The sequence below is a fragment of the Chrysemys picta genome, chromosome 5 (genome assembly GCF_011386835.1).
Source record: "Chrysemys picta bellii isolate R12L10 chromosome 5, ASM1138683v2, whole genome shotgun sequence".
Lineage (NCBI taxonomy): Eukaryota > Metazoa > Chordata > Testudines > Emydidae > Chrysemys > Chrysemys picta.
In genome coordinates this window covers 72785575-72811208 of record NC_088795.1, presented here as the reverse complement: position 1 = coordinate 72811208, position 25634 = coordinate 72785575, and the positions used below count along the sequence as shown (strand labels likewise).

Here is a 25634-nt window from a genome sequence, read left to right as displayed (position 1 = left end):
CAGCAATTAAGGTGTACCTTTCTGTGTTGCACTCTTGCTGTTAGTAGTTATTTCACATAAAAATTAGCAGATCTGTGGTTTTATTGGGAAGTTGTTACCAATATACAATTTATATTTTAATACTCTGTGGTAAGATTGCTCTTTGTCACACTTCTCAATATTTTTAAAAGAAAAGACGGATGTCCTAAGTTGTAGTAGGATGGTCTTTCCCATGGTTATTCATTTCCAGGGTCAGTATGTTAATATGTACATTTTATATATTTACATCTACATGCTTGGTGTCTGGCAGCATTCTGCATGTACAATTTTTAATCCTCCAAAATACAGTTCCGTAAAAGTTATTGTCTGTATGTATTGTTCAGCTCAAATTACAAGCAATCCCAAATCATTCTTGGTTAGAGATCAGATCATATTCATGAGCAGACAATGGTCTGCTCAAATTTTGTTTGGATGAACCGTTCACAGAAGCCTATTGGAAACATGTCTGCTCTATCTAGATTTCCAGGTGTCAGATTTGGTGCATTTCACATCGGAGCTGGGGCCAGTTTTGTTCAATATCTTCATTAATGATCTGGAGGATGGCGTGGATTGCACCCTCAGCAAGTTTGCAGATGACACTAAGCTGGAGGAGTGGTAGATACGCTGGAGGGTAGGGATAGGACACAGAGGCACCTAGACAAATTGGAGGATTGGGCCAAAAGAAATCTGATGAGGTTCAACAAGGACAAGTGCAGAGTCCTGCACTTAGGACGGAAGAATCCCATGCACTGCTACAGGCTGGGGACTGACTGGCTAAGCAGCAATTCTGCAGAAAAGGACCTGGGGATTACAGTGGATGAGAAGCTGGATATGAGTCAACAGTGCGCCTTTGTTGCCAAGAAGGCTAATGGCATTTTGGGCTGTATAAGTAGGGGCATTGCCAGCAGATCGAGGGACATGATCATTCCCCTCTATTCGGCATTAGTGAGGCCTCAGCTGGAGTATTGTGTCCAGTTTTGGACCCCACACTACAAGGAGGATGTGGAAAAATTGGAAAGAGTCCAGTGGAGGGCAACAAAAATGATTAGGGGGCTGGAGCACATGAATTATGATGAGAGGCTGGGATTATTTATGAGGGGAACTGGGATTATTTAGTTTGCAGAAGAGAAGAATGAGGGGGGATTTGATAGCTGCTTTCAACTAGCTGAAAGCGAGTTCCAAAGAGGATGGATCTAGACTGTTCTCAGTTGTAGCAGATGACAGAACAAGGAATAATGGTCTCAAGTTGCAGTGGGAGAGACTTAGGTTGAACATTAGGAAAGACTTTTTCACTAGGAGGGTAGTGAAGCACTGGAATGGGTTACATAGAGAGGTGGTGGAATCTCCTTCCTTAGCAGTTTTTAAAGTCAGGCTTGACAAAGCTCTGGCTGGGATGATTTAGTTGGGGATTAGGTCCTGCTTTGAGTAGGGGGTTGGACTACATGACCTCCTGAGGTTCCTTCTAATCCTGATATTCTATGATTCTAATTAGATTTAGAAATAGGTTACACAGGGGAAGCAATATGCTGAAAGTAAATTATTGTTTAAATCATCAAGATATCCTTTTTCTAGTTTAACTCAGTTTTATACATACTTTTAAAAGTTATTTTCAGATGCTTTTCCCCTCCTTCTATAATTCAAAACCACTTAATTAGCCAACAATGCAGTTTCTTTGTTCTCTTTCTTCTGAATTCACCAGTGTATCTCATCTCCTGTGTGTCTGTCTTTTAAACTCTAAGGTCATTATGTCCAGATCCCAAATTCATATAGTCTAAATTCCTTACGTCAAAGAGCATTTTAACATTTATTTACTGTTCTGAGTGCTACAAGACTCCCATGTCTAATCCACCAGAAATAAAACCACTATGCTCTGCTCAAAACAAAGCTACAACAAAATAAAAAATAGTAAAAAAATTTGCAGGATAATAAAATATTGTATGTTTAGTTCCAGTAGTGCTGTTCAAAAGAGGAACTCCACCAAACAAGTTAGAGGTCCCTTAGAAACGCTTTTACAGTGTAGAATAACAATACAACACAAGACAACACAAACCAAGAACAATATGGATTGGATTTATTATAGCTAGAGTGCTTCATGGAGTAGATGAATTTTTAGAATTTATTTGAAAGAAAGAGGCATAGTTTTGGAAGACTGTTTCAGGCATAGGAGAAAGCATGAGAGACGGTACAATGAAAGGAGTTGGGAAGGAGTCAAATCAAGTAGTCAGACAGATGCTACCCAAGAAAAGAAGAATTCTGTATTGGGGAACGAGAGGGAAAGTCAGCCCAAGATGGTGAGAATAATAATTATAAGTGTTCCTATTGAAATCAATGGACATTTTACCATTTATTTCAGTAAGTGCAGAGTGAGGCCAATAATGAGTACTTTTGAAAACTCCACTCCCAATTGTTTTGGCAAGAAATAGACTGAAAACACTAAATGACTAAGTAGTACAAAACTCAAAAGTCTGGCAATTCTAAAAACAACTGCAAGGCAGGCACAGTGTTATACTGGGAATCATTTACATGTGAGCAAGAACTGTGAACTACATACATGTTTAAAAACGAAACAGGACAATTTTTGTCCTGTATGTAAAGCTTGATTTTTCTAGTGTATATGTAGGTTTTAGCAAATGAGCATTCAAACTTAAATTCTAAAACAGAACTTAGGAAATACCTTTTTGTCTTATGAATTAGATACACCCTTTTGTGATTAGCAACTGCACACTATTGTTATTCACTGGAAAAATATCAGCTTTTATTTCCACCAGTTACTGTCAGCAAACTCTAAGTAGTATTCTGGTAAGCACCTGGCAAATCCCTGACTAGCACATCCCATATAGAATTCTAATGAAAAGGTTTCCAGTAAGTAAAACATGTACTTAAGGGAAAAGATGTTTTCCTTTATTCGTGGACAGTTGAGTTGCATACACTTCTGGGGTAGATTCCATTCTACTGGCATCCAGTATAAATTCCTGGATATCAAACAAAGTTTGGAGCTGAACAACAAACATGCATAAGGCAGAAGTAACAGAACATCATTCATATTGCATAGAGTTCTAACTATAGAGTCACGCATGTACAACTCTGCCCCACAGCATAGTCTAAAAAAATTTTTTTGAGATCCTGAACTCACCCCATACAATTATGTATGGATGCAGAAAGACTTTTCCCTATACAGGAAGAATCAAACCACTGTTTCACACGTACCATGCTAAAGCAAGACAACAACTTGACCTCTGGTTGCTGCCTGGCCATCAGCCCTATCCAAGATTTCTCTACTTTACTCTGGGAAGGGAGGAGGTGGGGGAAATGACATTGCACTAATATTAAGTTGGTTTGTACATATTCCCTCCAGTTTTGATGTCTTTTCTAATTAAGCATGCATGTAGATTTTGGGGGAGATATTGCTAATGCCCAGCAGAAAATGGGGAAGATTTTCAAAAGCAATAATGATAGTTAGGTGATGATCAATTTCTATAGACTCTCAAAGGGAGTTATCTGCCTACCTGCCATTTGTTCCTTTGAAAATCACCCCCAACCACTCCTGTACTTCAATTTTCTGCTGCTGAGCTTTGTCTCCCTCTCTGAAGCAGTTTGGCACACATCAATGCTTTTTTAAATATAAAAATGCATATAATTACAGATATGTTCAGTCCAACGTAGTTGTTCCACATCTTCTCTCAATTTGCTACACCTCAAATTCACTAAGAAACTGCAGCATTATGAATCTTATACCAACTTTTACCTTCCTTTCTGGCATACCAAGATATTTTCAAACATCCAGTAATTAATGTAAAATCTTTTCACTCTGTGTGGCTTGATCTCCCAACAACACCCACTACACGTAATCTGAAGTTACATGTTACTAAGTTTAATGCAAATTATTCACCCTGAGGGCCAGATGTTAATGATAAGTGCCAACGAGTTCCACAACTTTAAGTTTCTTGTAGGTTCTGCTTCTGCTCCGAAGACCCAATCTGTACACATTATATAAATGTGATCGATGAGAGCATGCTTGCTGCAGTTAGTGCACTAACCATAGGGTTCAATATTTGGTAAAAACAGAAAAACAGGTGGACAGGATTCCAAGTACAACTTAAAAGTGAGGACCCTATCCTACACAACTTTCTGTCCCATACTCTGTCCCTTCCTCATGTATGGAAAGAGTTCACCCTAGTGACCCTCCACAATTGGCTATTGGTTTCCCCATTGATTATTTACCTATCCAGGTGTTTCCACCACACATATCATTGTAATGTCTGAGCACCTCACAAAAGAGTTCATACCCAAAAAAACAAATACAAAACAGCAGCAGCAACAAAAGACAGTTGTCTACTTTCCCCTCCCTCCTTCTTCTGTGGCAGTTGGGATTAAGCTTTTTTTTAAAATAATTTATTCATTTTTTTCCTCCACTGACTGGGCTCCTATAGTGACTCTCCCGGTTGGCCTCTCATGGGCCTCAGTCACCAACAAACTCCCTGCTTCCTGGACTAGCAAACTGGGTTCCTGGCCTCATAACTGGCTACCTTACCCTTTCCTCATAGTCTGGCTGCTCCAAGTTGATGGAAAAGGCTAACATTTCTCTTCCTCTTCCACTGCTGAGATGGAGGGTGGGATTATTATAGATCTGCTTGGCAAACCTCCAGACTTACTGGGGCATCATTCTCCCTTCTTTTTACAGGAAACTGCCCTGTTTGTTGTTTGTAGGTCACTTTTTATGTGCAGCAATAGTAGGGGTAGAGTTTTGTGGTGGTGGTGGTGGTAAGAGGTTATCACTTCTCCTCCAAGGACTGCTGCTCTTCTAGATATTCAATAAGAAGAAACCACCACTGTTAAAAGTATGTGGAGCATATTGACTCTCCAAGACCCAGAGATGACCTGGGCCTGTCGATACTGTGGGGTCCAGAATGAGGGCAGCCGGCTTCAGCAATATTTATGAGCATGCTCAGTCCATGTGAACATGTTCAATACAAGCCAACAAGCAAATCTGGGGGGAGGGGAGCACATGACTCCGCATGCCCCTCCCCCCATGTGTCTCCTCTGGCAAGACCCTTGAGTCCCCAAAGCATATAGGACTTGCAGAAAACAGAGTTATGTTGCGTGGACTACCTGATTATCAAGTATAAGTGGACAATCCCAATGTCATTGGAGGGTCAGCTTTGCTGTCATGAAATGCTGCCATTGAGATGATTTTCTATCTGTAATATAGCTAACCAGAAGACCTGAAAGAGAGATGAATGCTCACAGGAGGAACAGCAGTACATCTCTATATTAAAAAGCAGAATCACTTGAAACATGGGGGAATTTACTGAAAACAAATAAATTGATTGTGAAAAATTTGTCCCTTTCTTCAATCAAAATTATTTTAAAAATGTAATTTTTCAACCAGCTCCACTCAAAAGCAAATGGAAGTGACTCCTTTCCAAAGGAGGAAAGGGAGCCATGTGTTATGCACATAATTACCTATATAATTACCTATATAATCACTAATGTGAACTTCACCACAAGAAATTAGATGTACTGTTTTTGTGAATGAAGGGGGGGGGGGAGTTCTCTGATGCTCTGTTGTTGCACAATAGTCTCACAGTGCTAGGAATTATCCTTATTTCCCAATGAAGTGCCAGCACATGATCGTAATTCACCTTCATAGTATCTCTTATGATTTCCTGTTTAGTGCACCTCATAGACCATCTCAATGGCAATATGACTAAGCATTTAAATTTGTTCGCCACTGAGTCAATTTGCCCAAGACAGATCTGGGCTGTGTTTTTTTCGTTGCACTGCCCTGCACTGTGTGATTGTGGAACACATAAGTCCATGTTTCTCTCCACACACAGTCACAGATTCTTTTGCCATTTAAGAGGAATTGAAGGCCTGCTTCTAGCCATGTGCTTAAGAACAATCTGATGATTCTCCATTTTTGACATCATCATCTGCAAATCTGTAGCTGGCTGCTGCTGGCTGAAAGGGCACAGAATGTCAGAAACATAATAAAAAGTCATTCAGAATCCCTGCTTTGCCTTTGACTTGGTTTTAGTAGGAGCCTAACGAGTTATTACTAACAGTATATTAAAAATTTGGGAATCTTACCTTTACCTCAAGTTACATCCACTACCAAAAAAAAAAAAAAAAAAAACCCACCAACCCAGTCTACTCAAGCTATTTCACCCATAGGCTGGAAAGGAAGAATGAGATTATATCTATTTTTAAATACTTGGGAGGCACTGTAATATTACTGAGCTGGGGGCTATGGAATTGGAAAGAAAATGAAGCATTACCTAATTGACCATAAGCAGCACCTGTGCCTCAGTAAATTCTGCCTTTTTATCACAAAGGTCAGACAAGCCTGCTCTACTCAGAATCAGCACAAAAACAGTGACCACACATATACCAGAATAGAATGAGTCTAGAGTCAGCTTTCTGAATGCCAAATCTGAGCAGAGATTTCAGTTTTCCATTAAAAAAAAAAAAAGAGAGAGAGAGAGTTTGAAATATGCTATCTTCTCACATTTTGAATTCAGTACAACATTAAAACCTCGCAGGTCATGTTTGTATGATGTGGTTAACATAAAACTAAGAGCTTACTGCAATCAAAATAAAATATTCCTCACTGGCACTATTTCAATAATTGACCTCGCCGAGGGTCATTTTAAAGCAGTTTAAATGCATCATTAATCCATGGCATTCCAAAACAGCTTTACTAATATACTTTAAGAAATTACAGTGGAGAATTAAGGTGGCGCTGAGCTGTGCACACACATTAAAAAGTCATAAAAATGATATGGAAAATAGAAATGTGAAAGAAAGAAAGAAAGTTAACAGCAAGACGTGACGATTTCGAAACATATTACACAAGGGAAATATGTCCCCCATCCCTGACACTGCTTTTCCTCCTCCTCCCTGTTACTTTTATGTCTACACTGCTCCCCCTTTCTGTGTATTTCCTCTTATTTTCCTTTCACTCCCACCAGCAGCTTCCCTCTCACTTTCCAGCATCACTAAACAGAGCAGTTTAGCTCTCCCACAGAGCAGGTCAATAAATTACAGATCGGCCTGTGTCCTGAAAGAGGTAACTAAGCTGAGAAGATCAAGTCAATTGATTTTGTTAGACCAAGCACATTAGGAGGAGAGAAGGGTGGCAGACAAGAACTTTGAAACCTTTTCTTCATGACCAAACTGGAGATAGGCTTCAAGGGAGAAATGAAAGGAAGAGTCCATGTGCAAAGAGTAAAGATAACTAAATGTCAGAAAGCAATAAGTAAGATTTTGTCATTGTTATTTTTAGTGAAAGTCACACACAGGTCGTGGGCAATAAACAAAAGTTCTCAGAAGCCAGTGACATATGACTAAAAATAATACTTTTCCTAAAAAATAATAGGGGTGGGGAGGCTGACTGCCAGTGGGGGTAGAACTGAGAGCTCCCGAACCGCCGCGGTGGCTGATAGCTCCCAGGCACCCGCTGTCCCGGTGCATGGGGCTACAGCTGAAGCAGAAAATATCATGAAGGTCTCTGAAAGTACGGAGTCCATTACCTCCATGACAAAATCTTATTCTTAGTCATGAGGGTGAATGTGAAGAGCAAACAGGTCCTCTCGGAGATGATTCAATAGCTCCATATCCTACAGAACACCAAGATCATCAGAGAGCTGATGCATTCATTAATAGCAAAGACTCACAAATGCATAGTAAAAAATCCATGATGATCCCTAAGGTAAATCATCGTATAGAGCAGTGGTGCTCAACCAGGAGTCCGAGGCCCCTGAGGGGCTGTGAGCAGGTTTCAGGGGGTCCATCAAAATAAACCAGAGAGCAGGACCGGTGTTAGACTCACTGGGGCCTGAAACAGAAGCCAAAGCCTGAGCAGGGATGAGGCTGAAGCCTGAGTAACTTAGCTTCCCGGGGCACCCGGTGGCATGAAGCCCCAGGCTGTTGCCCTACTTACTACCCGCTAACAAAAAGAACAGGAGTACTTGTGGCACCTTAGAGACTAACAAATTTATTTGAGCATAAGCTTTCGTGGGCTACAGCCCACTTGCCCTGGCTTTTAATCTACTAGATACGTAGAAAAAGAATTATTGTGGCACAGGTGGGCCATGGAGTTTTTTATAGCATGTTGGAGGAGCCTCAGAAAGAAAAAGGTTGAAAATCCCTGGTATAGACCTACCTTTGCAAAAGGAGATGTGTATAAATAGTCTGTGGAGGAGCAGGCAACAAAAAAACATTATGTAACACTATGTGAGCAGAAAGACCCATTGGCAAAGGGTCCCCTTGCTCTTTGCAAGCAGCTCTCACCTCACATCTGACAAACTCATTACACCAAACACATATCTGGCAGGGTATTTATCCATAAAGGATATCATGTGCAGTCTCTAAAAAATGCTTGTAATTTGTCAATGTATGGGTAATATTTAAGAAATTATGTATGTATATTGAAACCACGCTTTATGGACTTGGAATAGAAATTGGTCTCCAGAAGATAATGTGTCTGGGTGATGACCCATTCAGGCAAGGGGAAAGGTTACGCCCCTCCCTAATCAGCTGGTGATGTAATACAAGGCTCAATTGAACAGCCTTGCTCCTTCCTAAAACTATCAATGGAAAACCATGAGAGGCACCACCAAACAATCAAAACCTCTGAGGAGGTGAAAAAGGAACATTACAACAAACAGCATTGCCCTGGTTGTGAATAGAAACAAAAGATTGTTTTCAGTGTAACAGAGCATAGGAAAAGACACACAGTCTATTCACTGAGGAAAACCACTGGCTGAGAGGAGGTTTATTTCATGAATGTTTTGGATCCCAGTTCTTGAGAAATCAGCCAACCTTGTAAGAGACTGATTTTTGGGGGGAGGGGGAAAGAAGAGGGGGTGAAAATCTACTTTATTGGAAAGGAAAGTAACTATTGATAAGTGTAGCCACAGGTTTTGTGATTCTGTGTTGTATTGTAATAAATGGTTTCCACCACTCACTCTTGTTTCTAGTTAAATACCCTTTCTTAAATCAACCTACTTTTGGTTGGTTGTAAGTGCTCACCTGAGTGCTATGTGGTTTACAGGAGCAATGATTTAAGGTAAAACTTGTTAACTGGGCTACCCTGAACCTTTGGGTCCAGCCAGTGTCAGGGGTGGCTATCACAGGGGAACAATTCAAGGGGGCTCAGGGATTGGGGTGCACCTATTGTTAACCTGCAAGGCAAAGTTAGGGCTGGCATAGCCCAAAGAAAAGTGCTGGAATGGCTAAAAGCTGGTGGTGTTAGGGAGCTCACACCCAGCTACTCCAAGATTCCTCCTCACTGGAATAACATGATGACTCACAGTCCTGGGTACCCCAAGAATCATCACACATGGATAAAAAGGTAACACTGCAGAATGCCAGAAATAGGAAATAGCATTTTGGATGTTACTAAAATTAGTTTGCAAGCTCTTTGAGGGCAGGGGCAATGTTTTCCCTATGCATTTGTACAGTGTCTAGCACAATGGGGCTCCATTCCTGTTGGGGCCTTTGGGCACTCAATACAATAATAAATAAGAATAGCATGGAGGACTAATAAGTATTTCTGTAGAGTCCACTCTTCTAGTGGATCAAACAAGGCTGAAACAAACGAGAGCTTCAACACACAGAGTAACAGAGGGTCCTGTGGCACCTTAAGGTGCCACAGGACCCTCTGTTGCTTTTTACAGATTCAGACTAACATGGTTACCCCTCTGATACTTAACACACAGAATCCTATTCTGTTTTCAATTCAATAAAAAATTATTGGTATGAATAGAGTGGAAGAAAACCACAGGCCCATCAGCTACATTTCCAAAGGCAGGTATAATGCACTCAGAATAGGACTATACACTCTGTTTGGGTTCTGCTCCCCCCCCCATGTTCATTTGTCATTGCTGACCACTGCTGATTTAGCGCCAGGTTGCTATGTAGCACAGTGACATCTGCGCCATCTCTCTCTGCGAGGACCAGACAGTTTTTCCTCATCACTTTTGGATGAGATGTCCTAAGGTTCCAGATCATTTGAGGAAATATTTGGCTCACTTCCTCATATTTGAGATATTGGAACAGAAAGTGTCTGTCTATCTTAATGTGTCCTCTGTTACACTGGCCATGCAGTCACACCTCTCTGGGTTTAGACTGTGCTTTGTAGATCCTCATTTCCACCTCTAGTTTCTGGTCACTGATTTGGTGAGAATCTGCCTTAGTTTTGCATATTTCATTGTAATGAAGTGGTCTCCTAGTATGATAGCTCTGTGCAGGGATCTGTAGCAGGCCAGCTTGCTGCTGTTTATGATTTATCCCTCCCAGTAATTTATCTATTGGTGGCTTAGGTGTTGGCCTAACACTTTGAGCATCTTTTGGTTTTGATTGTTTGCTCTGCTGGTCATGAGTTTGCATTTGCTGAGCCCAGAGGGTGATGACAAATAACCGGATTGTGTTTTCATTTGGATATAGCTTTTGATCCTCAAGTGCTTTGTGGTGAAGAGAGTGTTTTCTGCTTTGGTTGAGGTGATACCAGAGGCTGAATATTCTTTTCTTCTTTGATTAGCATGGGGCATCAGCCCCATCATGCTCTGCAGCTGTTGTAGCTGGAGTTCCTGTACACCTGCAGTGTTTGCAGAACTGCAGTTGTTGGGTTACTATTGGGGTTTTATCCTAGTTAGTGCAAGCTATTGTTAGAGTTAGATCCAGATTTCACTCTCATATAATAGAATTGGCTGGATTATGCTGATGAATGTTTTGGCAGTACTTTTATTGGGGGCTCTCTCTCTTTATGGGCCTTCTATGCCATAAGGAAGATTCTAAAGCTTTTTCTTTTTGGACTTTGATAAACCAAGAAGGAAAATAAGATTTGACCATTATAGGATGGAGCTTCTTGACATACTTAGAGAAAATTTCCTACCACTCAACATCTGTTGGCAAAATGTATCTGACAGTTTCAATTATTTTTCCAGGATGCCCTTACTATTGTTGGGGGATCTACTATGCTGAACAAACTAATTCTGTATGCAACACAAGTTAAAGAAGTTAAAAAAAATATTTGGTATTTTGCTGTGATGCTTTCATACATCAATTTTGTGTGGGTTTCAGGTAATTCTTGTAACTATCCCAACTCCTTTTTATATCCCTTTCCTTGTTGTGCTTTGTGACCATTATTTTAATAGAGCACTCTTGACTTTACTTAATGTCAAAAGTTCTAGATTTACATTTTTATATTGATGTTATAATTGTAAAATTTGATCAGCAATTTGATTGTCACTTTAGTTTATATTGAAGCATTCTGGATAAACAACATCCATTCAAGCTTGTCATTCATTTTGTGTACATATCAAAGACAACTTAAAATGTGGTCGTTTATCAGAGCCTGTAAGATAGCAATATACTTCTTGTAATGTGGCATTAATGTGTGTTCTTCATGCACGCTCCATGCAAATGTGTCACAATCACTCCTTAGAAAAGCAATCTAAGAAGTTCCAAGATTTAAGGAACCAAATATAATAATTTTCACAGCACTCAAATGAGAAATCCAAACAATAATTAATACCTTGAAATGTATTTCTTTTTAGAGAGAGAGTGTGGTATGCTTAGAGACTGAATAGGGGAGATCTTTCCCCATTACATGACCATTGTGTGTTTGTTTAACCTTTCTTGGAAAACTTTAGTACACGTTTAAATTGCCATAAAAATGGTTAATAAAATCAACAAGTGTGTTAAGCTGTAACTTTAAGAACTATCCTGAGCTGGAAGACAATGCAAAGTAGCTGAGTCACAGCTGGAGCCCCAGGAAAAAAACCCTTCTGAGGCATTCATAGGTGCAGATTGCATTCACCTCTCTGGCTGACTAGTTTTCCTATCTGATCCGTGAGCGGAGATAGTTTCAGGGTAGGGTGGCAGGACTGTGCAAAAGGTAAAGCTCTTCTGTGCAAGAGACAGAGCTTTTTGTGGGGTCACTACCAGACTGTGGAACAAACTCCTCCAGGAACTAAGGACCATAACAAACCTTCCAGTTGCATGGTGCACTTTGACCTTGTCTTCTTTAATAGAAACACAAAATAGCAGTACACACCCACACCCACACACACACACACCCACACACACACCCACACACACCAGTGCTTCATTTGTGCCATGGCTTGCTGGGGCTGACCCCAGACACCTCTAGGCTTGGCATTTCAAAGACCTCTGGGCTCCCGGTCAGCAGCTGCCACTCTCTGGCTGCCAGCAGCAGTGCAGAAGTAAGGGTAACAATGCACCATACCACGCCACCTACCTGTGGCTGCTGCTGGCAGAGGCATTGCCTTCAAAGCTGAGCACCCGGCCAGCAGCCGCCATTCTCCAGCCACCTACCTTGAGCCTTGACACCTCTTTCATTACAAATTAAGCACTGACACACACATATTTAAACAACCACTACCAAAACCAAACACTGAACACAATTTTCTCCTTAGGGAGAGGTTGAGAGAACTACACAACAGATGTTAGTCACACCACCTAGTGGAAGGTGCTGGGATTGTCCACTGATGAGAGTAGTGTAAAAACATTTAGAATAGAATACCCTCATCTCATCCATCCCACCCCTTCTTGGGAGATTAGCACTGCTGACAAGGATACCTGGGCAGTGTCTGCACTCCCCAGCCACACTGTCATTAGATCCAAAGCTGGTACACAAGGAGTTGGAAATGCTCCTTGCTTCTTCCCTACCTTGTGTAACCAGTCAGGGGCCTGTCACAATCTGGCTATAAGGTTTAAGTACACATGCTATCACTAACCACCTGTTTTCATACTCTTATTTCTCCAAATAAACTCTTATAATGCTCTTTTGTGGGGTGGGGGAGGAGGAATGGGTCATACAAACAGAGTAACCCATCTTATTTTAAATAGAGCTGTGAAACCTACGATAAATTCCTACTGTAGTTTCCTGTTCTGTCCTAAACTTTTGTGCGGTGTTGACATAGGTTGTTAAATGGTCACTATGTTTTAGCCCAGAACTGGATGTTTTTCAGTGGTGGATGAAGTAATGTGTGAACTGCATGGGCCAAATTCTTTGGTCCACTAAAACTAATTTGCACTGCATAAGCAGTATGAAGGGGCCTTAAATTCAGCCAAAGATGGCTAATGGGGAACCTATATATGGGAACTCCCTGCTGCTATAAATCTGGTAGAGGTGGCTCTACTATCCTGTATGAGAGCTAGTCATTCCTTCCCAGTGTAATGATAAGGGGAGAGCATGTTGGAGACATTCCAGAAACAGGGTGTGCGGAGGAGAGGAAGGGGAGGGGGCGTTGCAGGAGAAAGTTCTACTCTGCCCAGTTCTCCACTGGTATAAAGTCCTATGAGGAACCTTACACCAGTTGCATAAGTTTGGGCTGCCCACATACATCCCTAACTTGCACTGGGACCAGGTAGCTCTGATTCAGGGAGTTGCAAACAACTCTTGGACAGCGTGGACAATCAAGGGCCTATATATCTTGTATATTAGTTCAAGCTTATAGACCATTTGGAATCCTTCAGTGGGAAAGGCATTATGGAAATGTAAGTTCATAATTCGTATAGAACCAGTTTGTACAGTTCACTTTATATTTCTTTTTCACACAGTGCAATTGTAGAGGGCTTGGCAGCTAACATGATTGTCAAATCAGATATTTGTCATTGGAGAAATCAGGAGGTCAGGTCAGTGGTTGAGAAACTAGATATGAATACGTTTGGAGTCCATTATCTAATCCATTAATTCAGTATTTTTAATAAGAGTAAGAAAAAACTCAATTTAAGATCTGTTGATGCCATGTTAGAGAGCTTATGAATGAGAAAGGCAGACAATTCTCAGTTAAATTCCTACCTACGCTAAGTTTGCCTCCTGCCCCCTCCTAATATGGTATAGCTACATCTGTTGAGCAAGCTTTCTCCTCCCCTTCAGAATACTATTCTATAAGTAATGCTTGACAAGCTGTACAAATGTCCCCAGAAGAAAGTTCATTCCCTCCTCCATAATTGCAGAACTATTTTGAGGAAGGTTCCAGCAGTAGAACCTTCTCCAAAAAATGGCAGCACAAGGTCCTTTACATCAGGTCTAGCAAGCCATGAATCATAAGAGACTTGGGCTTGCCAGTACACCATGTACTCTGAGGTATCTCTATTAAAACATTTTCAGACGGGAGCTGGTATAATAGGCTGAGATCATGTCAACTAAAGACAAGGGAAAGAGTTTACTGGACTGGTTCCATCCGCCCCTCTCCTGCATTGCCCCCCGCCCCAAAAAAAGCTTTCCATTAATTTTGAGGGATGGGCAAAGATGTATGCTGCATCTTATTTTAGTCAGCCTAGTCTGCTTCACCTGACTGGCTGAGGGTCAGGTAGGGTAGGTGTGGGAATCTTAATTAAGAATTTCCCAAGTTGCTTTGTGATTAAATTATCAACCTTCAAATTCACATGTTTCTGCAATGTGTTTTACCTTGTTTAATGTGACCATTCAAACATGCCCCTCTCCTAGGCCCCAATCGAACAAAGCATTTAAATGTGTGCTTAACTTTATGAAGACAGAGTTATATCACTGAAGTCAATACAGGCCTAAGTGTTTGGCTGGATCAGGGCCATAAATGTAGCTATTTTTTGACATGTTTAATATAGCTGAGCTGTTCTTCTTCTAACTTATGTCCTGATTCTGTACCGTGTTCCCTGTGGACAGACACCTGAGCCCACAATAGCTCACTGACTTCAATGGATCTCTGTACGGATGCAGGGGTCCACCTGCTCTGAGTTCAGTGCAGGATCAGGGCCTTAGATTCCTCATAGGGGAAATGTTTTGGATTATTTTTAGATTTTTTTCCTAGAAAAAATTATCAAGAATTAATTAATCTAAAATAGACAGGGGAAAATGTTAACAGGGGTTGTACAATAAACATAGATAAAATTTAAATTGGGCTGAAGTTTAGATATAGAAAATAGTCATTTCATCTTCAAAATTATACCCTTTTGGGTAATATCCCTTCAAATAGATAGGTACCAAATTAGCCACAGGAGTACTTCCCCTGGTATACTGAATTAAACATAAAATTATTGTTAGGTGCCAAAAGTAAAAGTAATAAAAGTTCTATCATTTTAAAATGAGACTTTTTAAGATCACACCAAGATGTACAGGCACGCAAAAGTAGATATAACACATTTTACTCCTTTAACTGCATTTTTAACTATTTATACTGCAGGTGAAATTCACCCATGTACAGACAGCCAGTAGACAGCACTTTATAGCATTTAAGCTCTGCATTGTGACTGCCAGGCAGGCTAGGAGTCACTGGATCTGCATTTATACACTTTCAAGGTTCATCTGCATTAACATTCTCTCTCTCACTCATATCAAGATACTGACTCCTGACTCCAATCAGTCCATGATGCCAACTTCCACTACCCATTCGTTAAATTATCAAACAAGCACCTTTGTGCTTTCTCCAATGATACCTCGCAGGCTGGGGCACAGCTCCCCATAAACATTGCCAAAACTACCTAATTATCCTGCTTCAAAACTTTCCTTTGCCATGATGCCTGCAAAAACCTGACAATGGTTAGGCCACTGGTACACTGAGATCACAGCCTATCATGCGGACCAATATTGTCTCATTGTTTCCTTGTATTTCCCCATCTGTTTCCATCTTTTATCTCTTGTCTTATACTTACAGTAAGTTGTAAGCGCTTTGGGGCAGGAACTGTCTTTTTGTTCTGTATTTGTACAGTGTCGAGCACAATGACTGGAGGTCCTAGGTGCTTTGATATTACAAATCAATAAATAATAATTTTGAAGGGATGTTCCATATGAAAAAGGCTGAAAGTTTTTAATATGCAAATAGCTGAATATTCTATCACACTTCGAGAGGAAAAACTATTATTTCATTAACAGACAATCAACACTTCTCTTAGTAGGCCACAGGGTCAAAGAACATCAAAGAACATCAAAAGTTACTCCATTCTCTATCGGGACCCCTATAGGGGTCAGTAGACGGAGAAAATGAATTGCTAAATAGTAGTGGAATGTGCTATCCAGCTTCCACTATACCAGTAGTAAAAAGGAATATAAGATAGCTCTTTTGAGATGTTTGCTATGGGCCACCAAAAAATATTAAAAAAAAAAAAATAGGGCATAAAATGTTTTTTTTCATTCAACTTGCTGGTTCCCTGTGATGCAGGCAAGACTACTTTGGAAAAACTCTGTAAAGCTTGTTCCTGTTTTCATGATTTTACTTGTGGCTTACAATAGTATCTCATATTAGAATATAAACAAATCCAAGCACAGTAGCAAATAGATTACTGCAAACATTCTGGACATTTGGGGAAATCCTCACTAATTTTTCTACAAATTTGTGAAAAACCATCCCAGCATATTTTTCCAAATGCCCTGTAGTTTTCTATTTTCCCTGGCTATTGCTGAGTTCTCAACAGCTGCCACATTTGCCTGTACAGCCCCTGAGTTATCATTATCTCACCTGGAGCTTTACAAAATACTTGGGGATAAAAAGTGGCTAGAGAAAGGGGAAGCCTAGACTTATCTAAATGTAACTAAAGGTGTGACTTAAAACTGTATGTGCATACTCTTACATTGCTTATATCCTATATCTTAGAAAGAAAGGACAAACTAGAGAGGAAGGCTATTCGTGTTGGACTTCAGAGACACAGACACACTTCTTTGCTCTGCCACAGAGTTCCTGTGTGCCCTTGGGCAAGTCAATTAGCCTATGCCTCAGCTGTGCATCTGGGAAGTTGGGACAGTAGTAATTCTCTATCTCACAGAGGTGTTGTGAGCATAAATACCCTAAAGTGATTGTGATGTGCTCAGATACTATGATGATGGGGATTATATAAGTACCATAGACAGACATATCAGTTCAGCCTGCCCAAGCTAAACTGATATAATCAATTTGAAACCAACCTAAGTATGTCCAGCCTGATCTCTGTATACATTATCTATAGTTGTACCAGGCCATATTAACAACATTCAGTAGAAAGGAGAAGACTGGCCGTCTCTTCTTTAAGTTTCTAGTAGAAAAAGGAAAAGCAGTTCCTAGCTATCTCCTGCTAGGAGAAGATATGTAACCTAGGAGAATAAGGCCTGGTCTACACTAGGCGTTTATGTCGAAGTTAGCGCCGTTACATCGAATTAACCCTGCACCCGTCCACACCACGAAGCTATTTAGTTCGACATAGAGGTCTCTTAAATTCGACTTCTGTACTCCTCCCCGACGAGGGGAGTAGTGCTAAATTCGACATGGCCATGTCGAATTAGGCTAGGTGTGGATGGAAATCGACCCTAATAGCTCCGGGAGCTATCCCAGAGTGCACCACTCTGTTGACGCTCTGGACAGCAGTCCGAGCTCGGATGCTCTGACCAGCCACACAGGAAAAGCCCCGGGAAAATTTGAATTCCTTTTCCTGTCTGGGCAGTTTGAATCTCATTTCCTGTCTGGACATCGTGGCGAGCTCAGCAGCACTGGCAACGATGCAGAGCTCTCCAGCAGTGATGGCCGTGCAATCTCAGAATAGAAAGAGGGCCCCAGCATGGACTGATCGGGAAGTCTTGGATCTGATCGCTGTGTGGGGCGATGAGTCCGTGCTTTCCGAGCTGCGATCCAAAAGACAGAATGCAAAGATCTACGAGAAGATCTCTAAAGACATGTCAGAGAGAGGATACAGCCGGGATGCAACGCAGTGCCGCGTGAAAATCAAGGAGCTGAGACAAGGCTACCAGAAGACCAAAGAGGCAAATGGACGCTCCGGATCCCATCCCCAGACATCCTGTTTCTACGAGGCACTGCATTCCATCCTAGGTGTGGCCGCCACCACTACCCCACCACTGACCGTGGACTCTGAGGATGGGATATTGTCCACGGCCGGTTCCTCGGACATGTTAGCGGACGGGGAAGATGAGGAAGGAGATGAGGAGGACGAGGCAGTCGACAGCGCTTACAACGCTGATTTCCCCGACAGCCAGGATCTCTTCATCACTCTTACAGAGATCCCCTACCAACCGTCCCCAGCCGTTAACCCAGACACAGAATCTGGGGAAGGATCAGCCAGTAAGTGTTTTAAACATCTAAACATTTATTTTTAACAGAACAGGAATATTAAGAACAACAACAATGGGTTTCTCATGATTAGTTTGCCCTAGGCGCTTAACGTTTCAGTCCTGGGCAGTGCAACTATTGAAAAAAAATCAATATCAAAATCAAATGCATGATTGTTCTGCCTAGGCCGCTCTACTGTTTAGTCCCTGCCAGTGCAGCTACAGTAAAATGCGGTCTATATGTCCGGGGATAGAGCAGAAATCCTCCTGGGACATCTCGAGGAAGCTCTCCTGGAGGTAATTGGAAAGCCGTTGCATCAGGTTCCTGGGGAGAGCGGCCTTATTGGGTCCTCCGTAGTATGAAACGTTTCCGCGCCACGAGACAATCAAGTACTCAGGGATCATTGCCCTGCAGAGCAGGGCAGCATACGGCCCTGGTCTTTGGAGGCTTTCCCGAAGCATTCTTTCTTTCTCACTGTCTGAGATCCTCATCAGGGTGATGTCGCTCATGGTGACCTGCTTTGAATTAGGTAGGGGAATGTTAGTGTTGGGACTGCTTGCCCGTTCCTTTACAGAACTGTAACCGCTGGTTTGCAGCCACGCGGTGGAGGCGGGAGAGGGGCAGCATACAGGGATCTTTCCCGGGGACAGCCGCGAGGGGGTGGGACAGGGGCAGAGTTCCTGCTTGCCGGATTGCTGGCAGCAGGGACTGGCATTGCTTTCAATGTGAAAGGAGGCCAGTGCTACTATTAAAGTTTTAAGCTGCCACAAGTCTACGGCTTACCATGTCTGCCTGCTACACAAATTCCGGTGTCCTGCCCCGCTTCTCAGATCTGCAGTGCAAGACCCCAGGCACTGAATGCGAAGGCCGAGAATTCGACCTTGTCCTGAGTGCACATGTGATAGGTGCTGTGCATGGTCTTGTTCACAGAGAAAGACTATGTTCTTTGTTCACAACTACATTTATCTTTCTGAGGAATTCACTCCCTTTTTCCCATTCCCACAGCCACATCTGCGACTGTCTCACAACCTAGCCTGGCATCACACTCCCAGAGGCTAGTGCAGATTAGGCGTAGGAAGAAGAGGACACGGGAGGACATGTTCTCGGAACTTATGGGCTGCTCCCAAACCCAGGCAGCACAGCAGACCCAGTGGCGGGAGAACTTGTCCCAAATGCACCAAGCACACATGGAACGGGAGGAGAGGTGGCGGCAGGAAGACCAGCAGGCGACTCAAACGCTGCTTGGACTAATGAGGGAGCAAACGGACATGCTCCGGCGCCTTGTGGATGTTCTGCAGGAACGGAGGCAGGAGGACAGAGCCCCGCTGCAGTCTATCTGTAATCGCCCTCCCCCGCCACCAAGTCCCATACCCCCCTCACCCAAAGTGCAAAGAAGGAGGGGCGGCAGAGTCTGTGCAAACTCTCACTCCATCCCTGCAGACAGCTCTAGTAGTAGAAGGCTCTCATTCCCCAAAATTTGACAAGTTCTTTCCTTCCCACCTCACACAAGCCCCCGTCCAAGTTTCACCTCCCAGTTTCATGTGTAGTTGCTAATAAAAAATACGTTTCTGTTAATTACTGTTTCCATCATGTTCTTTTGGAGGAGGGGAGGAAGGGGGTTGGTAATTGGACAGGACAGTCACCTTTAGCAGGGTACATAGGCGGGGGCAGGTCCAGCAGCAGGGCACATACACAGTGCAGTCACTAGTTACCCTGGTCAGTCTGGGAGGTGGTTTTCATGTTCTGTGGTGGGGGGTGGGTTGCTCTGTGACTTTGTGGCGGGGGAGGGCAGTTACAGATCTTATGTGGCGGTCCTTATCCTGGATCACAGAGCCACGCAGCAGGGGATCTGTAACCGTCCTCCCCCTGCCACAAAGTCAAATAGCCCCCCCATACACACAGTCCCGATCAGGAGGGGTGACAGGCTCCGTTGAAACAACCAGTCCACCATAGCGGAGCCTGTCAATCCTGGAGTTTAGAAGCGTCATTTGCGTCACTACACTACACCCGCTCCCCACCACAGTCTGCGTCCCAGGTTTAAAACATTCCCGCGAAAACAGTGATAAAAAAAACGGTGTTCATTAACAAAGTAGAAGTGATTTTATTTCTAAACGTGTGTTGGAAGGGGGTGAAGGGGGTATGTAACTGGAGAGAATAGTCAACATTAACTGCATAAAGAAACAGGGGCAGGTTCAGCTTCTCTGTACACAAACTTAAAAGTCACAGGTTACCCTGCTCAGTCAGGAACCTAGCTTTCAAAGCCTCCCGGATGCACAGCGCGTCCCGCTGGGCTCTTCTAATCACCCGACTGTCTGGCTGGGCGTAATCAGAAGCCAGGCTATTTGCCTCAACCTCCCACCCCGCCATAAAGGTCTCCCCCTTGCCCTCACAGAGATTGTGGAGCACACAGCAAGCTGCTATAACAATGGGGATATTGGTTTCGCTGAGATCACAGCGAGTCAGTAAGCTTCTCCATCTCCCCTTGAGACGACCAAAAGCACACTCCACCACCATTCTGCACTTGCTCAGCCGGTAGTTGAAGAGTTCTTTTTCACTGTCCAGGGCGCCTGTATAGGGCTTCATGAGCCAGGGCATTAGCGGGTAGGCTGGGTCCCCGAGGATGACTATAGGCATCTCCACATCCCCAACAGTAATTTTGTGGTCCGGGAAGTAAGTACCTTCCTGCAGCCGTCTAAACAGACCAGAGTTCCTGAAAACACGAGCGTCATGAACCTTGCCCGGCCATCCGACGTAGATGTTCGTAAAACGTCCCCTGTGGTCCACCAGTGCTTGCAGCACCATGGAAAAGTAGCCCTTTCTGTTAATGTACTGGCTGGCCTGGTGGTCTGGTGCCAGGATAGGGATGTGAGTTCCATCTATGGCCCCACCGCAGTTTGGGAATCCCATCGCTGCGAAGCCATCTATGATCACCTCCACGTTTCCCAGGGTCACTACCTTTGACAGCAGTACATCAACGATTGGCGTGGGCAAATCTACCGTGGGGGTTGTTGTGATGCAAGTAGCCAAGGCAAAGTGGTTTGCGACTGACCGGTAGCTGTCTGGCGTTGCAAGCTTCCAGAGGGCTATGGCCACTCGCTTCTGGACAGTCAGGGCTGCTCGCATCCAGGTGTCATTGCGCTTCAGGGCAGGGGACAGCAACTCACAAAGTTCAAGGAAAGTTCCCTTCCGCATGCGAAAGTTTCGCAGCCACTGGGATTCATCCCAGACCTGCAGCACTATACGGTCCCACCAGTCAGTGCTTGTTTCCCGGGCCCAGAATCGCCGTTCCACAACATCCACATGACCCATTGCCACCGTGATGTCCTCGGTGCTGGGTCCCGTGCTTTCTGACAGGTCTGTGCTACTCTCAGACTTCAGGCCCTCACCGCGGTGCCGTAGCCTCCTCGCCTGACTTATCTGCATCTGCCTCTGGGAAAGGTGGATGATAAGCTGCAAGGCGTTGAGAACGGCCACAACTGCAGCAATGGTCACAGCGGGCTCCATGCTCGCAGTGCTGTGGCGTCCGCGCTGTCACTGACTAGAAAAGTGCGCGAACTGATTTCCCACCGGCGCTTTCAGGGAGGGAGGGCGGGAGTGATGGACGGATGACGACAGTTACCCAAAAGCACCCTCGACACATTTTTTTACCCAGAAGGCATTGGCGGCTCCACCCACAATTCCAATGGGCAGCGGGGACTGCGGGAACTGTGGGATAGCTGCCCACAGTGCACCGCTTCCAATGTCGACGCTTTCCCCATTAGTGTGGACTCACAAAGTCGAATTACTGTCCTTAGTGTGGACACACACGTTCGAATTTGCAATATCGATTCCAAAAATTCGATTTAAGTAAAATCGAACTACTCTCGTAGTGTAGACATACCCTAAGACTGAATGGATTGATGTCTGTGGGCTCAGCTGATGTTAAGTGACAAGTTCTTTATAGATTGGAATCCATCCTGAGGAAGGTATGCCTTGGCACTGATCGAGTCCAATGTTGCCCCAACAAAATCTACAGTCTGTCTATAATCTAAAATGGACTTTTTTAATGCAGAAAATTTTATGCAGATTCCCAGTAAACTCAGAAGATTGACCAAAGTTGAGGTTGCTGTCAGTTCCTTTTGATGAGATCGCCCCCTCAGTAATCAGTCATTAGAAATGAGCTGCCACGACTGAAACTACTTTTGTAAATATCCTTGGCATAGTTGCAGGGCTGAAGGGAAGCATGTATATTGATAATGGTATGGACATACAGTGAACCTTAGGCATCTTCTGTGGGAGGAATGGATGTCTATATAGAAGTAGGCACCTTCCATACAGAGAGCTGTGAATCAGTAGTATTTGTTCAGTGAGGGAATTACTGAAACTGAACCTTAGTCTGCAGATACAATCATGGAGCTGTCTGAGATCCAAGATGAGACTCCATCCTACCTTCTTTTTGGGGATGAGGAAATATTTTGAGTAAAAATTCCTTTCCCCAGTATTACAACAGTACTGCCTCTATTGCTCACAGATGAAGCAGAGCATCTAGTTCTTGACTGTGAATCCTTTGGCAAGAGGGGTCCCTGAAGAGGAACAGGGAAAGGAACTCTATAGTGTAGGCAGTATGAATCATGTCAAGAACCCATTTGACTGTTGTTATCTGACAAGCTTGGAAGAAAAAAGAGACAGATGGCCACCAAAACTGGGTATCATAAGTTTGGGTAGATGGACATCGTATCTGGAGTGGTTCACAGCTCTCGGAAGTCCGAAAGTGTTTCTTAGTGGCAGGTTAGGGTTGGAAGGACGAAGAAGGGGAAATGTGTTTACTGCAACCTCTGTCATTTCCCTGGTGATTCATAACCCCTTTATCATTAAAGTATTGAGGTGCCAGTCATTGCTTATATGGTTCTGGCCTGTGGAATTTCCTCCTTGGTGTTGGAGTATAGATCCCTAGTGAGTAGAGGGTTGCCCTTGAGTCTTTCAATAAGTGTAATGAATCAGTTGTCTTCCCACTGAATAAATTGTTCCCTTCACAAACAAATCCTCCACAGTAGGTTGGACTTCCCTGGAAAATCCTGAGGACTAAAGCCACAATGTCCTACTCACGACAATAGCTGTTGCCATCAAACAGGAGGCTGTGTCTGCTGCATTGACTGAGGCTTGAAGAGATGGCAGGTTGCCTTCCTCAATGGCAGCTTGGAACTGTGCTCTGTCCTCCTGCAGGACCCTGTTAATTATTCCAAGTTTGCAGAATTTACTAACAAAGTTGTATTTAGATATTAATGCCCCTGACAGAATGTTATGTGGAACTATAGGTTGGGTGAAGTAAAAGCTTTCCTCATGAACAGGTCCAAGCCTTCAGCTCCCTTATTGGAAGGGATGGATTTGGGCTGATATTGCCGGTTTCTTTCAGAGACTGCTTGGCCTCCTAAGGAGTTCAGAGCAGGGTGTGTAAATAAAAATTCTGCTCCCTTGGCTGGTACAAAGTATTTATTTTCTGTCCTCTTTGGAGTGGGACTACATATGGCTGGAGTATGTCAGACCACCCTGCCAGATTCTGAAATAGCTTCATTAACAGGCACTGCCTTGCTAGGTCCCAAGTGCTACAGAATGTCGAGGAGTTTGAGATGTCTCCTGCATTTCCTCCAGGGGAATGAGGAGCATGTCAATGACCAACCTTAATAGGTCTTGGAATTGCCTGTAATCAGGTGGAGAAAGTGAGGCCAGCACAACCGCCTTATCGGGGGATGATGATGATGATGACCCCATCGGTTCCGATTCATCTTCCTCTTCCATTAGTTCCTAAGCAGGTTCAGATTCCTCTCTCTAAGGAGAGGACTATTGTGATTTCCAATAGGTTGTTCTGACACAGGACAGCATATGTATAGGTCACATGGTCCTCACTACAGCCATTAAGAAGGGTCAAATGGTGGTTGAGGTAGCCCCCATAGAATAGATCTCACACCATTGGTCCCAACATGTGTGCATTGTATTATAAGAATGGAAAGGAGTCCAAGAGAGAATCTAAATCTTATATCTGGACTAACCTCCTGACTCCTCCTTACTGGAGGCAGTGATGATCTCTTGCCCATGTTCGATGCACCTGAGGAGGAAAAGATAGATCCCAATTCCATGGGTGGTGTTATTGGAACCACGGAACTTGTGAGATCCGGGAGCAACTCTCTCTTTTGTGCCATGCTCCTGGTATAGTAGTATCAATCCTTGTGAGGATCGGATGGGAGACTCTACATCCTGGAGGATGACAATATCCTCATTGGTACTGTATTTCACTGCAGGTGTGTGGTGGCAAGGAGGACTCTTGTCTCTCTGTCTGGCAGAGTCGGCATTGTAAGAACTTTCAGCACCAACAAATCCTTATTACAGTGTGACTATGCAATAGTTGATGAAAGAGAAGTATCAAGCTCCTCCCCCTTCAATACCATGGATGATTCCATTCCAGCAGTCTCAAATTACTCTTGCTCTTTAGAGCCAGGAGATTGGTACTGTGTCTGTTGTGAGTGCCTGAGCTTCCTTTTACCAAGGAGACAGAATCTCACCCAACTTTGATGGCATTGAAAAAGGGGTCATATCTTCTTTAAAGTGGACCTGGAGGAGGATTTCTTTAATCGTTCAGGAGTGTGTTTTCTACCCTCCTAAAGTTCCTGTGTGAAAGAGAGTTTTAGGTCTACTCCTCTCAGACCTGGAATCTCAGTGCCTCCACCCGCTGTATAACCCAGGTCAAACTGGGGCCTCAGAGCACGATCCATAAGAGATCTTCAAAGTCTACACTCATGGACTTGTTGAGTTCTGCTGTGGAAGGATCAGCAAATGCTGCATTTCAAGAGGATGTGAGTTTCCCCAAGATAGTAAGAAGTACTTCAGATGGTTGCTGACAGGGAAGGCCTGGGCGCAGGAGAAACAGTTCTCGAATCCCAGGCATTCGGGTCACCTTGTTCAGAAGGGGGGGCGGGGAACCAGAGGGAACACCCAAGCCCTAAACTTATGCAAACTAAGTACTAAGAAATAGCTAAAGCTATCTAAAAGTATTAAAGGAACTTTTTTACAATTTTAACTGTAAATAAGCTGAAGAAAGTATCAAGTGCTGCAGACACTGAATGGTTCCATCTCAGACCATGGGCAGCAGAATGGAACTGGAGAGTCAGTTGGTCTGCATCGCCCCTTATGTCCTTGGTTCGGAGCAGTAGGGCGCAGGCATTACTAACAAAAATCTTCCAATCTCAGGCACATGAGCACGCACAATGGAATACACAAAGATCATCACTTGAAGGTGCGGTTTTAATTTACCATGTTACCCTTCTCCACCCCACCTCTCCCTCCCTCCGCCCCCCCAAAAAACCCACAACCAACAATAAAAAATAACAGTAATTTTCAACACGTATCTATCTTTGGGATACCTTGACTATGAAAGGCATTTCAGGAAAGTCTATCCCATGGAATCATTTTTCCTACATTAAAGAATAGTTTAATAGAATAGAATAGAATAGAATAGAATAGAATAGAATAAAGATGGATAAAACTTTATTACAGGTTCATAAAACTGTGTTACAAAGATACCATTTGTGACAGGTTGTCCCC

At 43.3% G+C, this 25634-nt stretch overlaps 2 protein-coding genes across 5 annotated transcripts in view; one reads left to right on the top strand and one right to left on the bottom strand.

Moving 5' to 3' along the window:
• Positions 1-25634, bottom strand: part of GALNTL6 (polypeptide N-acetylgalactosaminyltransferase like 6) — a 958556-nt gene that overhangs the window by 925611 nt on the left and 7311 nt on the right. The gene's annotated exons all lie outside the window — the stretch shown is intronic.
• Positions 17284-20171, top strand: LOC135983679 (uncharacterized). The gene is made up of 2 exons (XM_065596583.1): positions 17284-18071; positions 19065-20171. The coding sequence occupies exons 1-2, from the start codon at positions 17495-17497 to the stop codon at positions 19538-19540; spliced, it is 1053 nt and encodes a 350-aa protein (XP_065452655.1). The 5' UTR covers positions 17284-17494; the 3' UTR covers positions 19541-20171.

Coding starts and splice junctions, on each gene's coding strand:
- LOC135983679 (XM_065596583.1), top strand. CDS start 17,495: ATGCAGAGCTCTCCAGCAGTGATGGCCGTGCAATCTCAGAATAGAAAG. Junction 18,072..19,064: donor ATCTGGGGAAGGATCAGCCA/GTAAGTGTTTTA, acceptor CCATTCCCACAG/CCACATCTGCGACTGTCTCA.